This window comes from Micromesistius poutassou (assembly GCF_964030765.1).
Source record: "Micromesistius poutassou genome assembly, contig: SCAFFOLD_1171, whole genome shotgun sequence".
NCBI lineage: Eukaryota > Metazoa > Chordata > Actinopteri > Gadiformes > Gadidae > Micromesistius > Micromesistius poutassou.
Genome location: NW_028176945.1, coordinates 1 through 16602, shown reverse-complemented (window position 1 = coordinate 16602; position 16602 = coordinate 1). Strand labels below are relative to the sequence as shown.

The window sequence follows — 16602 nt, the reverse complement described above, 5'->3', positions numbered from 1 at the left end:
AGAGAGAGAGAGGAGAGAGAGAGAGAGAGAGAGAGAGAGAGAGAGAGAGAGAGAGAGAGAGAGAGAGAGAGAGAGAGAGAGAGAGAGAGAGAGAGAGAGAGAGAGAGAGAGAGAGAGCATGGTTGATAATCGTTTTGATTAAGGTATATATAAAGGTATATAGTACCAGGTTTACAGCCTGTACAGACGGTACTGATTTAAGGTATATATATATATATATATATAAATATAAAGGTATACAGCCTACCTGGTTTACAGAGTATACAGACTGTACTGGTTTAAGGTATATATGAAGGTGTATATCCTACCTGGTTTACAGGGTATACAGACTGTACTGGTTTGAGGTATATATGAAGGTGTATATCCTACCTGGTTTACAGGGTATACAGACTCCATCAGGCCCCCTGATGAGCTCCATGCTCTCCTCGTCCACCTTCACCAGTCTGATGGGGTAGAAGTAAGGCAGGATCTGGCTGTTGAAGCCACACGCTCCCGTCTAGTGGGACAGGAACACCACATTGTTGACGTGAGAGATGGCTACAGATTCACCGGTCAACTCAAGGTATCCAGATCAAACAGGGACCAAAACAACGCCTTGCTGTCCATAATTTCTTACGATTCTACGATCCTGCCACCGCTTGAAATAACGAGACATGGTGACCGCTATTTTCCATAACCAGATCCAGGGGAAAGACAAGGCTTGGTTAAGACACAAATACACCCTTTTTTCCTTGGTCCTCTCCAGAGAAAAGGACGCTCATTTAAACCTCACTTTGGCCTCTTGACCATTTGTGTCATTACATTTCATCCAATCAATGTGTTGCTTAGCTTGGGCCGGCTTAGCTCAGGAGGTAGAGCGGGTTGCTAGTTCGATCCCCGGCTCCTCCTAGTGTCGATGTGTCCCCGTGCAAGACACTTAAACTGCTCCTGACTGCTCCAGCTGGCTGTCGCCTTGCATGGTTGACTCCGCCGTCGGTGTGTTAAAACCGTTGTAAGTCGCTTTGGATGAATGGGTCCGCAGCTTCAAACTGCATCTGTTCTACTCTTTCAAACACCGCCCCTGGCCGTCGTCCAGAGGGGATCCTGAACTCTGTTGCCCTGCATGTCTCTTCTTCCTCCACGTACAACGGCCCGTAGCCTCAGCACTCACGGCCCTCTCCTCACCTTGTTGTCGAAGTTGCCAGGCTGCAGTTGCACTCGGTGGCGCCGTAGAACTCGGCCACCTGCGGCACGTTGAAGCGGCTGGTGAACTCCTCCCAGATGGACATGCGCAGCCCGTTGCCCAGCGCCATGCGCACGCTGTGCTGCCGCTCCGTGTCCCGCAGGGGCTGGTTCAGCAGGTAGCGGCAGATCTCCCCGATGTACTGGACGATCTGGGAGAGGACGAGACCGAGGAGTCACTCCTTTTGACTTTGACAGCGATTGGCGCGTGACGACTGGCTCGTTAAAATGCAACGAATGAGAGCGGGGATTTTCGACAATGAATCATTTGTAATTTATCCGGTGAAATCTTCCACTGGTTGCGGCGTACGGCTTTGAATATGAAATAATGTGGCTGTCCCTCTGTTATCAAACGAGTGCTTTCGTTGAGTTCTGATCAGACAAAGGAAACGAATATTACTTTGGGATTTCGTCATTTGCGTCGGGCAATAGACAATTCATACGCCATTTCATAGGCATCTTTATAAATTGTTACGTTTCCAAATGTTAATAGTTATAAATGTCCGCCCTGAATCAGTTTTATCTTAAACTGTGTACGGCGCCATGAACTCGAGGGGTTGGACGATGAGAGTGTGAGTCCACCAGAGGGGCCGGGCGGCCTGCGGGACGGCCCGTCACCAGCTTACCGTACAGTTGTACTTCACGCAGTCGTCCCAGAAGCGCGAGGCGGAGAACTTCTTCTTGATGACGACGGTCATGCCGTGGATGATGCACTGGCCCACGCCCACAATGTTACCTGCAGACAGGGGAAGGGTCTTCAATGAGGGAGCCATGTCGCTATGGGAGTGTCACTATGTAGTGATGGCCTCCATCGTTTAATAATGTATATATATATATATATATTCATGATTACAGTTCATCAGTTCAGTTCGTCGTATCAGACACGCAAGAATACTAAAGAAACACACACACAATCCTTGCATCATGGTACACACATACAACCGCTCACTTATAATCCAATTGGCACGCACGTGTTTGCACACAAACGCAGACGCACTCACACAGTATACCTGCGAAGGGTGGTACACATGCATTTGCAAACACACACACACACACACACACACACACACACACACACACCGTATACCTGCAGAGAGTGGTACACACACATGTGCACACAGACACCACCACACAGACACTATACCTGCAGAGTGGTACAGCGGGAGGCAGTCGTACATAACGTCGTCTGATCTCATTCTGAAGCCGTAATACACCAGGGCAGCCATGCGATAGTACCTGCACACGGACACAAGGAGTGGTCAGTACCTCACACAGCACCGTGAGGAACAGAGAACACGATGGGACCGAACACAGCCAGACCAGCTCTACCTGCTATGGACCACGATGGCGGCTTTAGGCATCCCTGTGGTTCCTGACGTGTAGATGTAGAACAAGCGGTCTGAAGAACACACAAAGGATTACTGGTGCAATCTGAACACATCCGTACAAAGTAGGTCGTAACGAAAGCTTATTAATCACTAAGCCTGTAAAGCTGGGTGATGAATCAGGTGGATTGTTTCTTTAGTAACATTTGCTATTCATTTGACTCAAATTCAACTTAATTCCAGGTGGACCAGTTCTTTCCGTGGCCAATGTAACAGTTGAGGAGGGATACTGTTGACCCCTGACACCTGATTGGCTCGTGGCCTGTGATTGACAGTGCCTCTGACCTGTGAAACAGCGGTCAGGCCGGCTGGGCAGGTGGGTCTTGGCCGCCTCCAGTAAGGGCTCTAGGCACTCTGTCCCCTGGGGGACCTGCTGGGGGTCCCAGTCCCCGGAGCAGAACAGCTGCACCGTGCTCTCCATGGACGCGTGGACCTCACACATGGCTGCAGAGCGGAGCACACACAGACTCAGGTCACATCTCAGAATACAGCGTGCACGGCTCACTCAAGGACCAACACTGTCGACTACTGTCGTACTAAGGACACAGAGGACGAAAACCTGCACTACGGAACCTGTCCATTGTACATATATATAATATAAAGTTGAATAATAATAATAATAAATGATCTATTAAGTGCATTGAACTGCTCCGTTATGTCAGAAGGGTAGAGGTCTGTGACGTCACTTCCTGTCCTCCTGTCAACGCGATAACGAACCCGCCCCATCCCGGTCTGTCTTTTTGTTTGTCCTCTGACACAATACTTTGAGCACGAGGGAGGGACGGGTGCAGCAGGCACAGTGACAGTGCAAGGTTTCCTGTAACGGCTGATGATGATAAGCTGGCTCAGGAGCAGACGACCGCTGCCTCTGCGTCCATCCCTCCAACACATTCATCACCAGACAGCGGGTAGGATTTCAAGCCTGTGACATCACACCGAGGCCACCAGGCGAATGACGACCAGGCCACCCAGCAGAGCACCCTTATATCCCCCCCCCTCCCACAGGCGGACGTACCGCTGGTGAGCTCCGAGCCGAACACCACGGCCTTGGCGTTGGAGATGCTGACGCAGTGCACCAGAGCCTCCAGCCTCAGGTTGAAGTTGATGAGGGCGGCCTCCACGCCGATCTTGGCCATGCCCAGCCACAGGCCCACGTACTGGGGCCGGTTCTCCATGAACAGGGCCACCACGTCGCCATCCTGGAGCCCACCCGCAACCACAACAACAACGACAACAAAAACAACAGAGGGCTTTAGATATAAGGAATGGATGGAACATCTTTACTTTAAAACATTTCAAATATAATTAGCTTTCGTATATTGGCTCTTGTTCTTCATTCTTTTTTTTTTTGAGAACCATCACGTGCATTTTGGGGGCTTACGTAGAGAATAAGGAGTATAAAAGTAGTACATGTATACAAATAGAGTAAAAGCCTTCACAGATGGCATTTCCATGAATGATTGATGACCAATGACTCATTTTTGTGAGTAAAAACCTGAACCATTTCTTCCCCGTTTAGTGTGTAGTCCCTTACCCTAAATCCTATATTTTCACGGCGGATGTAAATAACCGGCTTACATTTGCCAAACCGAGTAAACAGATGGAGGGAATGGCAACAGATGTCCTGAAAAGACCCGGCGTGCTATTTAACATGGGCTCCTCTCTGGACAACACATCAACAAATGACTAGCACAATCTACAGAGTAGTACCACATGCTACATGCTACATGCTACATGCTACATGCTAGGGCTGGCCGATTAATCGAATTTTGATTGCGATTTCGATTTTAGCGTGAAACGATCACCAAACATATATAATTGAGTTGAAACTATTTTTTTATAGAAATATATATATATATATATATATATATATATATATTATAGATACATATCTGGACATTATTTTCTATTTGACCATTTTGTGTATTTTTTTTAAGGGGAAATTTCTAAGTGTTTTTTTGGAGAGAGATTATGAATAAATGCATCATGTTTGCAAACTCAAAAATAATCAGAGATTTCAATATTGACCAAAATAATCGTGATGGGTTCGCTACATGCTACGTGCTACGGGGGGTGTCGGCCCACCTTGAAGCCCCGCTGGAGGAGCAGGTTGGCCACCCGGTTGGAGTACTCATCCAGCTGCCTGAAGCTCCACTTCTCCCCGCTGCCCTCGAAGATGAGTGCCGTCTTGTCGCCGAAGCGCTGCACCGTCTCGGCGAAGATCTTGGGGATGGTGTTCTTCTCTTTGAGGTGACGTCGGACGTTGAGCTTCACCTGCAGCAGGACGAAGGCCGCACTGAGAGAGAGAGCGAGAGAGAGAGAGAGAGAGAGAGAGAGAGCGAGAGAGAGCGAGAGAGAGAAAGAGAGAGAGAGAGAGCGAGAGAGAGAGAGATAGGTAGAGAGAGAGAGGGATAGGTAAAGATAGATAGGGATAGGTAAAGATAGATAGGGAGAGATAGGGAGAGAGAGAGAGATAGGTAAAGAGTGATAGGGAGAGAGAGGGATAGGGAGAGAGATAGCGAGAGATAGCGAGAGAGAGAGATAGGTAAAGAGTGATAGGGAGAGAGAGGGATAGTGAGATAGATAGCGCAAGAGAGACAATAAATAATCAGTGTCAGATAGCTAACAATGCTAATTAGCTCCAGTGAGTAGCACATGACTCACAACTTGTTCTCCACAGTGTTATGCAGAACAGTAGTGTTACCTTTATTAACGTATTTAAATAATACCAAATGACTACCTTACCAATAGATGCTTTTACCCTAATCGTCTGACAATGCATACATGCTTAGCATGGATGGTTTGACCTAACCTTTCCCCTGCAGTGTTACTACCAGATAATGGAAATGAATAAATAGTCATATATAAGTTATCTTAAATATAAGGTATAGGTTATTACCATACTCTTTCTGAGCTACACAAGATCACAAAAATGCATTTCCATTCAAACATTTCGAGTACAATCATGCGGACACCATAATGACTAAACCAACAATCGCTACAGCTAAGGTAAAGTACCCACAATGCAACGCAAGGGACCCATAAAGATATCATAGTGTGTTGTAACATGTGTTGTAACATATGTGCAACAATAAACCTCCAGCTGACGCAGAAGGTCAACAGATATGTTGGGCCTCCATTAAACCTTCAGCTGAACAATCACATCAATAACAGACAACAAAGAGAGGGAAGTGTAGGTGTCCTCATCTGTTGTATTGATAATGACATAATGATGATTGGAGTTGTATAATACTAATGGACACACCCAGGTCCACCAGGGCAAAGGTTGTGGCTTGATGGAGACGTCGCTTGGAGTGATGACTATCTGAAATGCAGATAGCATCTGATCTCATGGTCAAATCGTCTGGTTAATAACGGCCACAATGAGATGAGCGTGGCAAGATATTAGTGATCATTTAACTTTTGTACATTTATTGTACAAAGGTCCCACCCAATTGGAAACGTGTTCAAGCATATAATGAAAAGGTTCAAAGGCGGCGCTGGATGAGATCCACACAAGATAATATCAGTGATATCATACAAATAAATGATTTCCCTTTTAACCCCATCATCACCGTTTAAACGTTTTACTTTCACTTAAAACATACATAGTTTTGTAATGGTTCTCGTTAACGGGGCTAAAATGATGAAATGCTATGATGAAATATACAAAAAAAATGTTCTGCAATGATTTAGAGCCATTCCTCCTACTAGCTGCTAAATACGCCGCCAGGCAGGGGAGAGGAAGTGGAAACTTTAGTCAACCATAATAATGGCCTAACTGGCTGTATTCAGCGCAGCCGTCCACCAGGAATGTCACTCAGGGGATGTTTACTTAAGGTTCAACTCTGGTTGTTCAGACGGTTTTATCGTACACCAGATCACTGCTGCTCCTCTGCCGTCGCCACATCAGAAATAGCCACCTTTTATTAACTCCCTATTTCGGTGTTATGACTTCAGTAACATGTGGACCTCCGGTTAATAACACACTAATAACATGTGTTGACCTCCACGAGGTCAGAGGACAGCCCTCCACCCACCTACACGCCTCTTCTTGAAAACAATATCCTAGCAGACCTTTGTTATACACTGGGAGAGGCTGTTGGGCTACTGGTGAAATAGGCCACTCTTCTGGTTGCTAGGCAAACACAAATGTCATTAGAAAACAATAAAATGCACATACACACACACACACACACACCCACACACACACACACACACAGACAAAGACACAAACACAGACACAGACATAGACATGATACATACATACATACACACTCAAAGACCACAATCTTCTCTACCAATCTAAGCATTCAGCTATAAACAAAGCTTTTGATGACTTTGGGAATCCTGTGGCAAATAGTTTCCTCTTGCCCTGCTCAAGATAGACAGGAGTGTGTAATAATAGACAGCGAGCCGGCTGATAAGCAGCACTGAGGGGGGGGGGGGTGTATTGTGTATTGTCATGCGTCCCTTACTGGAGGTCTCGGCTGATGGTTTTGGAAAATATCCGCAGGGAGCTCCATCCCCCGGAGCCCAGGTAGAAGATGAGGGTGGCCGGGACCACCTGCAGCCAGGGGAAGCCCACCACCAGCTTCAGCGCCAGCAGTAGTACCACACAGCACGCCAGTCGCAGCATCCTGCAGGAAACACACGCGCGCGGGCCACACATGAGTAACTGGAGCGCACGGCTGCATAATTTACTCTGATCGGCATCTGACGACATGGCGGTTTTGCTCAGGTAACCACGAATCCCCGGACGAAATGCAGTTTGATTACGAAAGGAGCGTGGGCTTGTGGTTGAGGTGGTGGTCGAAGAAGTGCTTCTGGAAACCGTCTGACAGAAAGAAAATATGCCTTGGCTGTTCTGTTCTGTTGTGCTGTAGTGCTCACATACATCCAGGCTCTCTCTACTTTGCTGACTCAGTTCAACTCTGTTGGCCTCATTATAACAGAGTGTTTAGCATGAGGGGGGCCTGCTGACTTAATATGACTTACAGGAAATCAAGAGAACGGAGAGGAGAGAATATTTGGCACAGTGCTACCTGATAGGCTGAAACACGAGCCTACAGCTGCCACTAGGATCAAATATCCAATTCTGTATCCACAGCACTTTTCGAAAATACCCGCGGTGAATACCGAATAATCCTTGCATTGCGTCCAAACAGTCTCTATGTATGCATACAATACGATGATGATACAACAGGCCGAAGGGCTTTCGGAATGTAAAACATATGGTTATCATCATCCTAATGAGGATGTCAACGTGTGAACGCTTTAAATCTAAGCCGCGAATAGCTAGGCCTAGCCTCATACTATATCGCATGGGTTCGCCTCCATGGGGATGCTAGATCAAGCCACTTCACATCGTAAAGCTCTCCATCATTAGCTGCCGCTACACCCGGAAATTTAAAAGCCGCGCGGCGTCATATTGCGGTAGTACTGGGCTCCTATGGTGGAACCACCAGTGGTCCACTACTGTCTCTATGCCAGGGGGCCATCTGTGCTTTTGAAAACACCTAGAAAAAACCGCTCAAATAGTAAAGCACAGTTTGATGGTGGTTATAGCTATGGAAGACACACGCCTGACTAGATGCGCAACCGACTGCGCAGCGGCTTAGCATGGCACGGGTGGACCCCGGGTTTCACAACCACCAGAGGCAGCCCCCCTCTCACACACACACACACACACACACACACACACATTCATGATTTATCAACAAACTGGCCATAAAATGTAATACTCAAGCCGTGCACCGTTATGCAGTCTACGACATGCCGAGACAGTACTGTACTCCCAGGCATGAACGGGCAAGGTTGACGGGAGGACAAGAGGGAACGGCGTCTCTGAGCACGCCGGGAATAATAAAGGACCTCTATTTGCGGGAAGCAGCTGCTCTGTGGGGGTGGGGGGGAAACCCACAATATTTCTGCTCTGACAGTTGAACACTCACCTTGTATAGCGCCCACTCACAAGCAGCACTTTAAAGGTCCGACGTGGTCGTTTGGAGGGAAGAGAGCACCTTGATCGGCTTATCTGCTGGCCTCGTCCGCCGCGCCTCCGCCGCTACTCTGCTGCTCGCTGGCTCTCGCTGGACAGAAACGCGCACAACAAGTGAGCCTCCCGCCGACGAGATCAAAATATCAATTCTTCCGGCCCCCCCCGCGGTTAGACTTTGTCCCTATACGCACCATCCGCGTATTGTCATCACCGATATCATTTTTTGATTCATTCTACCAGATAAACTCGATCCCTTCACCGTAATTCAAATGACCTTATCGTTTTCTTAGTTGGGCCCGCCCACCGTGTCCGTGTCGACCAATGGCTGTCAAGAACACGCGGTGACTGACGGGAGCGTGCGGCAACCCAATTGCCGCGTTTCGCACATTGCATCCGCTCGGGGCGGGGTTTGCGGAAAAAGGAAAACGCTGGCCGTGCTTCTGCCGACCGATAATGACCGGGGCTCATCGGTGTGGCTTCCACCCGGTAGTGACAAGGCCTTGCTGCATAGCTGTGTCGTAAATGGTAAACGGGGCCTCCGGTAGTGTGAGGTAGGGTGGTTGATGGGGGGGGGGGCGTAGTCACACCACTCCGCCAGGACCGCCACACGTCATAACGCTCATGTATGTCATGACCAACAGATGTGCTGCAAATGCAGATGTCAAGGAAATAGAGCAGCGAGGGTCCGCGTGTGAATGCAGGAAATACCTTGCTTTCAGTTATTATAAAATAAAAACGATCTTATTGTAAATAATACAATATGTCGCACTATTAATAACGACACGGTGCAGTGGTTAGATAAACATTAATATCCTCTTGAATGAAATAAACACCATTAACTTGTTAAGTTACGCACTTAAATACGAGCAATAAATTTGTCTCTGGCTTGCACTTGAGTTTGCCTGAGCAACGGTTTGGCACACGGGTGTGCCGAAGAATTCCTCCCTCATATACGCACGCACACACACACGCACGCACAAACTGACACACAGCCACACACACACACACACACTCAGCATTATTGTGAAAGCACACACTCAGGCTGTTCAACTGATAATAACCGGGCCGGGTCTCGGAACAGCTCCGTCAGTAGAAACATTATCAGCTGCGGCTGGACGGAGGGCACAGCTCAGTGAAGAACACGGTCATTGTACGAGAAGAACATGGTCGTATTTTATTTTATTGTTTAATGTGTCTTGTTTAAGCGGAGACCATTCATCTTCAAGCCATAGGATTCCGTCAGCTTTTTCTAGCAGGAAATATTTAAATATTAAACTGAACTAAGAAGTCGTTTTCCTATTTCGTTATTCAAACACATTTTAAGATCCACTAATATTTAGCAAATTGAAAAAAAGGGTATAATAGTTAGTACATAATATAATACATACTTTAGCATACCTAGCCATTTGACCGCCTGCAAGCCAGGGAGTCCCAGGCAGTAGGCAGCAGCCGCAGGGCAGAGAGGAGGATGTGAGCTGTGGTTTGGGGTGGCGGCGGTCGGGTGGTGGTTTGGGGTGAAGGCTGGGTGAATCCCGTTTACGGGTGAAAGTTGTCATGAGTCAAAATCTGCATGTGTTTTTTTTGTTTCACCAGTATGAGCAAATTAGTGACCCAGCAAAGTTCTATATGAGACGTTTGAGTCACTTTACAATCAAAGTTTAGAGCAAAGAAGATACTGTACCATTTCAAACATTAGAACAGATACAAAATTTCTATATGAAAAAAAATCTGCATGAGGGTGAAGAAGTATTACTTATTTAAATCAAACATAGTTCAACAATCTGCTTTGTAAAATAAAACAAAACACACAGATGATGATCATGTTGTACAGAAAATAAAAACACAGCTTAAAGCAACTTTCCCAACCCAACAGAAACAGGCGTTGCTCACACCACTTAACTCACGAGATAACATGCTCTCGCCCGTTTGAAACAAACCAGCCCTGTGGACCACGCAGAAGGCTGAGGGGACTGATTAGCTTTAGTGTCATTGCTTCTGCAAACAGGAAACACAAAAGCTGCTCAGCCCCATTACAAGTTCGGGAACATTCATGAGTCACTGGCAGAACTTAAGAACCATCTAAACAAACACGAAATAATAATAATAACACAGGACACATAAGTGGGTGGTCCGGCTGGTCTCTTGCCCCATACGAGCCATCAAGCTCTCTGCACAGGGGTCAAACCCCTCAACTCGGAGAACAAGTCTGATAATGAGTCAGATCTATAAACTCGTTTGTCATGCGGAGTAAGTGTCGTTCGCATTACAACACAACATAAGCTCCCGTCCTGTCATTAGTCACACTGTACATTCCCCATGAGGTATGGTGAACATCAGCAGCAGCGCAGTCTCTTCTCTTCACTCCATCGTCCTCCTGTCAGTCGTTCAGTTCCAGACCAAACTGTCCGTAGAGATCCTTGGTGGTGGTGCCTCTCAGGGCGGCTGTGAAACAACAGCAGTAGCGGTCAGAAGTGAGCCACGGGCACTATTAGCAGCCGTGTATTTACAATCTTTAAAAGTCCACACACATCCCCCGGTCTAGTGCCGTCTTCGTTATTAGATCAGTTATAACGGTTATTATATCAAGTTATTACAATGAAATCTTATCATGGACAAAACATCGCTACGATTCTTCTCACACAAATCAATGACGACCTGTGTTTTATTGAGGACTCAGGAGTGTATTTTCATACATAAAACATACCATAAAATGGTAACCTCCAAATTGTGGCCCGTTAAGATACACTACAGTAGGACTGGTCTTCTGAGTCCCTTCACTAAGGAAGAAGTTCTCGCCAACAGGCCGACGAGCGAATGGGAGACAAAGAGTGAGTTGTGTTGGGGGGGGGTACTGTAGGCCCCCCTCTCTGGGCTCCCCTCCCTCCCAGGACGACCCACGGCAGAATAACGCTATGCAACAGACCAGTCGATTGTCAACGTATCTGGAGAAGAGGAGCAAGAAGAAGGGCTGATAGTGTCCACATGCGGGGTTGTGTTTGTGCTTGTGTGTGTGTGTGTGTGTTTGTGTGTATTTGTGCTTGTGTGTGTGTGTGTGTGTGTGAGGGTCAAACGAGACCGTGCGCACGTGTTAGCGGGTAGGCAGCGCGACTTCCATTCACAAAGTCGTCAGTGTCACCCCATCTCTTTCCGACGAATTAAAAGAGACATTCAACCGGAAGACCACTCAATTATCCAACCCTAGTTTGATATAAAACCTGGGAAGACACACACACACACACACACACACACACACACACACACACACACACACACACACACACACACACACACACACACACACACACACACACACACACACACACACACACACACACACACCTACCTTATAAGACTGTGTCTTATATTTCCCTGCCCGTGACCTTTATGCAGGGTGAACTGCGAATGCACTCTGTGATGAGTACTGGTAATTCATACGCCCGTGAGCCACTTCACCGTACCGAGTCATTTACACATTTATTTGCATAATTGCACAGTTTGTTTTTAAGTCCTCTCTGTTCATTCTTCTGAAAACAAATTGCTTGATTGTTCCAGGTCGGCAGTAATACTGTGAGATAGATTTCACTCCATCCCTCAGTGACTGATTGGACGTTTCATGAACGGATGTCCAAGCTTTCCTTATTGTCATCATATGAATGGAAGGAGGATAAGCTGGCAGCATGTCACAACTTGTCCCCTTGTGGTTTTTAGAATTCTTAAGGCAACTCACAGCGATAAGGAAGGATTTCCCGTTTTTATGCACACACACACACACACACACACACACACACACACACACGAATGAAGGCAAGACATTTGAAAGGGATATAGGTTTGCCTAGTCTCAGCGTTGTTCTAGCGTTTGTGACTCTACTTGTGGACAGAGACGTACCGATGCGGCCCAGCAGGGTCTGTCCGATGTCTTTGATGTCGTTGTATTCATGGAGCAGGTCAATGTGCTGTCCTAGCTCCTCCAACCTGTACCCTCTGGAGGAACACACACACACACACACACGAAGATGCATCACTCTCTTAACATGAAGAATTATCACTCCCTTAACTTGCTCCAGTTCAAGGGCTAGCATCACTTTACTTTAAGAAACAGAACAGTTAACTTTAAGACTCAGTCAATTCAATCTCACTAAGAATGCTCTCAATCACTGCCTCACCTAAAATATAGATTCAGGTTCACGTCCACACTCCCTGAATACACGCACGCAGTGATCTACCATGATTAAGAAGGGGTTCAGGTCGGTCCTCTGTCCCCGCACAATTCACACACCACCACCAGCCCCCAGTGTGGCTCCAGTCTGGAGGAAAGGTGGAGCCACTAGAGCACAGAGCTGCACTCACTCTGACACCAGGAGGGCTATCTCAGCATCCAGCTCCCCTAGTCTCCTCTTCAGGTCATTCACCTCTGCATCAGGGGTCACTCTTGCACACGGGCTGACACCTGCCTGGACCTGACACACACACACACACACACACACACACACACACACATATATATATGGTGTGTGTGTGTGTATATATATATATATATATATATATATATATAAACTTACACAAAAAGTAAGGAAATTTGTGTTTGGTAGATTATTTCTCTGTGGTAACAATGCTTTTTGGCAATGAATCTTATACCGTTGGAAAGCCTGTATAGTTCCCTTTCAAATGGTGCCCCATTTGTAAGGAACATGCATTTGTGGGATGAGAAGCAGAGCTGAGTATGTGGGTTGCACCGATGCCAAATCTTTTCTGCCATTGCCAAACAGGTTATTTTGCTGTTGCTATTGACACTTGTTTTGAACTTCTGGTACCCCCAGGTGCTGCCAATCAGGTGCCTGGTTGGCAGCACCTGTGAACATGGGCCCTACTACTGTAAGTACAGCTACAGTCAGTAAGTGTCTGCTCCAAGAATCGGCATGCCGTGTTTGACTGATCTGGATAGAGCCCTTGCGATAGGGCAACTTCAAGCTGGTGTTCTGCAAAACCAAGTTGCGGTATTATTTGGAGTGAGCCCTAGTACCCTCTCCAAACTGAAGGCCAAGTTCCATATAATGGGGGATGTCAAAGACAGGCAGCGAAGTGGGCGTCCCAAGAAGACGCCACCCCAAGAAGACCATTTCATCACCCTGTCAGCACGTGCCGTGGGCTGTCTTCTACAGGAACCTGAACATGTGGAGGAACGTCATGTTCAGTGATGAGTCCAGATTCTGCCTACGGCAGTTGGATCGTAGGGTCAAAGTGTGGAGAAGACGCGGGGAACGCTATGCTGATTGCTGCACCGATAGAATAATATCTTTTGGTGGAGGCAGTGTGATGGTGTGGGGCTGCATCTCCCTCACTGGAAAAACGAGGCTTGTCATCATTGGAGGCAATCTCAATGCAAAGAGATATAGAGATGAGATTCTGAAACCAGTGGCAATCCCATATCTCCACAGTCTGGGACCAAACTCTATCCTCCAAGATGAAAATGCTCGCCCCCACAGGACAGGGTTTATCAGAGACTACCTCCAGAATGTGGGAGTGCAGAGGATGGAATGACCTGCTTGCAGTCCTGACCTCAACCCCATGAAACACTTGTGGGATCAGCTTGGGCGTGCCAGAGTGACCAAAACAACCACGTTGGCTGACTTGCGACAAATGCTGGTTGAAGAATGGGATGCCATCCCACAGCAGTGTGTGACCACCAGGCTGGTGACCAGCATGAGGAGGAGGTGCCAGGCTGTTGTGGCTGTGTATGGTTCTTCCACACGCTACTGAGGCTCCTGTTTGTGAAATTAATAAATTGTTAAATTGCCAATATGTCTAGTTTCTTCAAACTTCAATCATCCAATCCACCAAACACCAAACGAGTCAATGGCAGAATAAGCTCTTTGGCATTGGCAGAGAAGATTTGGCAAATTTTTCATGGGCGCAACCCACATACTCAGCTCTGCTGCTCATCCCACAAGTGCATGTTCCTTACAAATGGGGCACCATTTGAAAGGGAACTATACAGGCTTTCCAACGGTATAAGATTTATTGCCAAAAAGCATTGTTACCACAGAGAAATAATCAACCAAACACAAATTTCCTTACTTATATATATATATATATATATATATATATATATATATATATATATATATACATACACACACACACACACACGTTTGCGTTTGTGTTAGAAAAGAGAAAAGGGAGCTATCCACTACTAGACCTCTAAACATGTTTAAGTGATGTGGTGGTTGTTAGATAATGGTTTAAACTCGAGGCATTGGGCTCACTGGTGACTTGAAGGAGGAATACACTGCCTTGAAGCCTGCACTGGGAGTCCTGCAGAGAGAGAGAGAGAGAGAGAGAGAGAGAGAGAGAGAGAGAGAGAGAGAGAGAGAGGAATGAGAAAACAAGGACGAACTCCAGAAGAACTGGAACAATGCCAAATTAGCCTTTTGATCTTAGCGGTGCATCGCTGCATGTCCTGTGCTCTCCAAGTGGTTTCATGGACATGGAGTGAACACTGCAAACTGCCAGAGAACATGAGTCACACTTTGCCATTCCAAAGATTCCAAGAATGTATAGTAGAATACATGTGAGCTAAAACAGGCAAAAGCAGGGAATTATGCAGACGAAGGTTAGGATTAGTTTCACATTATACTCAAAAACGTCATAAAAAGGGCAATAATGCAACGTGTTGATATGAAATATAATTTATATATATATATATATATATATATATATATATATATATATATTAGACAATTACTAAATACAAGCCAATTTTGGCAACAAATATGCCTATTTTCATAAAATATAGAGTGCTGATACTCTATATACACTTGCTCATTTACTCATCTAAGTTGTCAAAAGTTTTGCAATTACGCAAGAGTTCAAGTTTGAACAGGAACCGAGTTCTGGTGTGTGAAAGTAAGAGGTTGGACTTTTTTATTGGCTAATAAAAAAAGTATTGAATTGTGTGTAAGCTGCATCAACAGTTATATATAACGTTGTAGCACGTCTCCAATTAGTAGTAGAGTAACAGCGCCCTCTTCTGGCAGAGCAAGCTCAACATCCCAATATTTCAAAATGTGTATGCAGGCAGCATGTGTTTGGCCGTATGTTAAGCTGCGTCTCCTGCAATAGGAATATGCCACAACCCTTTTGGTACAACATTTAATGAGGTTAATACAAATGTAGTCCTACAGTAACGTTAACAGTTACAAACGTACCTTCTCGGAGCTCCCATGTTCCCGTGTTTTCCTTCAGGCGTCGAACAGGAACCCTTCGTTGGACCACAGTCGACTGACTGCTCTGGATTCATATTGCATTTATTGTTCCGTTCATTAATTAAAACGTCATGTCTCAAATCATATTACAGAAGTTGGTAGTCACTGTTTACAATGGAAGAAACCCGCGCCACGGAGGGCTAGAAAGGGTCTGATTGGTCCTTGTTCTGACGACGCGCTACGTTGACGTAGGCCTACGTGATCCGGCGGTAGTTGCGAATGATTTTATTTTCATTTGATCATTTATTTATGTTCATCTGCCAACTCTTTCCCTTTATATACATACATACATACTTTTTTAACTTAATGAGTAGAAGTCATGTTAGGCAAATTATGAGTAATTTGCGTAACATGACTTTATTACTTGTTATTAAGACGTTTATATTCCTATTAGGTAGGCTACTGAACATCTTAGAATTGCAAGGTCTAACTTATTTTTTGTAATTGATCATTAATCACGTAAAGCCAATGTGTGCATTTGTCCACCATATGGCGCCAGTGTACCACTATAGCCAGTTTGGACATTCGTTTCCATCTCCACTGCTCTTTCATCCAAAAAAAAGAAATCCAGTTGGACGATAAGAGATCTCCTGGATTGAAGACATACCTTTCCTCAAGAAGAGACTAGTATTCTGATTAAAAAACAAAAATGGATCCAAAATGGAACAATACATGTCTGATCTACAAATATTATATTTGACTCTGCCTTTAAACTCCACACTCACTACACT

At 45.9% G+C, this 16602-nt stretch overlaps 2 protein-coding genes across 2 annotated transcripts; both read right to left on the bottom strand.

Annotated features, from left to right (window-relative positions):
- Window positions 1-369: 369 nt before the first annotated feature.
- Window positions 370-8903, bottom strand: LOC311377447 (long-chain fatty acid transport protein 4-like; the record flags this gene model as incomplete). The annotated part of the gene is given in 12 exon segments (XM_084491337.1): window positions 370-496; window positions 1165-1184; window positions 1187-1373; window positions 1848-1957; window positions 2366-2457; window positions 2551-2620; window positions 2892-3050; window positions 3622-3805; window positions 4692-4902; window positions 7085-7246; window positions 8561-8698; window positions 8799-8903. Coding segments are annotated over 10 exon segments (1321 nt in total), but the record flags the coding sequence as incomplete, so codon positions are not given.
- A 2009-nt stretch (window positions 8904-10912) lies between these two features.
- On the bottom strand, window positions 10913-15993 carry LOC311377449 (DNA repair protein SWI5 homolog). Its single transcript, XM_084491338.1, has 5 exons — window positions 15815-15993; window positions 14873-14921; window positions 12957-13066; window positions 12496-12590; window positions 10913-11049 (listed from the first exon to the last, which is right to left on the bottom strand). Exons 1-5 carry the CDS (start codon window positions 15904-15906, stop codon window positions 10985-10987), a joined length of 411 nt encoding a protein of 136 aa, XP_084347464.1. The 5' UTR covers window positions 15907-15993; the 3' UTR covers window positions 10913-10984.
- Between the last annotated feature and the right edge of the window lie 609 nt (window positions 15994-16602).

Coding starts and splice junctions, on each gene's coding strand:
- LOC311377449 (XM_084491338.1), bottom strand. CDS start 15,906: ATGAATCCAGAGCAGTCAGTCGACTGTGGTCCAACGAAGGGTTCCTGT. Junction 13,067..14,872: donor ATTCCTCCTTCAAGTCACCA/GTGAGCCCAATG, acceptor TGTGTGTGTCAG/GTCCAGGCAGGTGTCAGCCC. Junction 12,591..12,956: donor ATAGCCCTCCTGGTGTCAGA/GTGAGTGCAGCT, acceptor GTGTTCCTCCAG/AGGGTACAGGTTGGAGGAGC.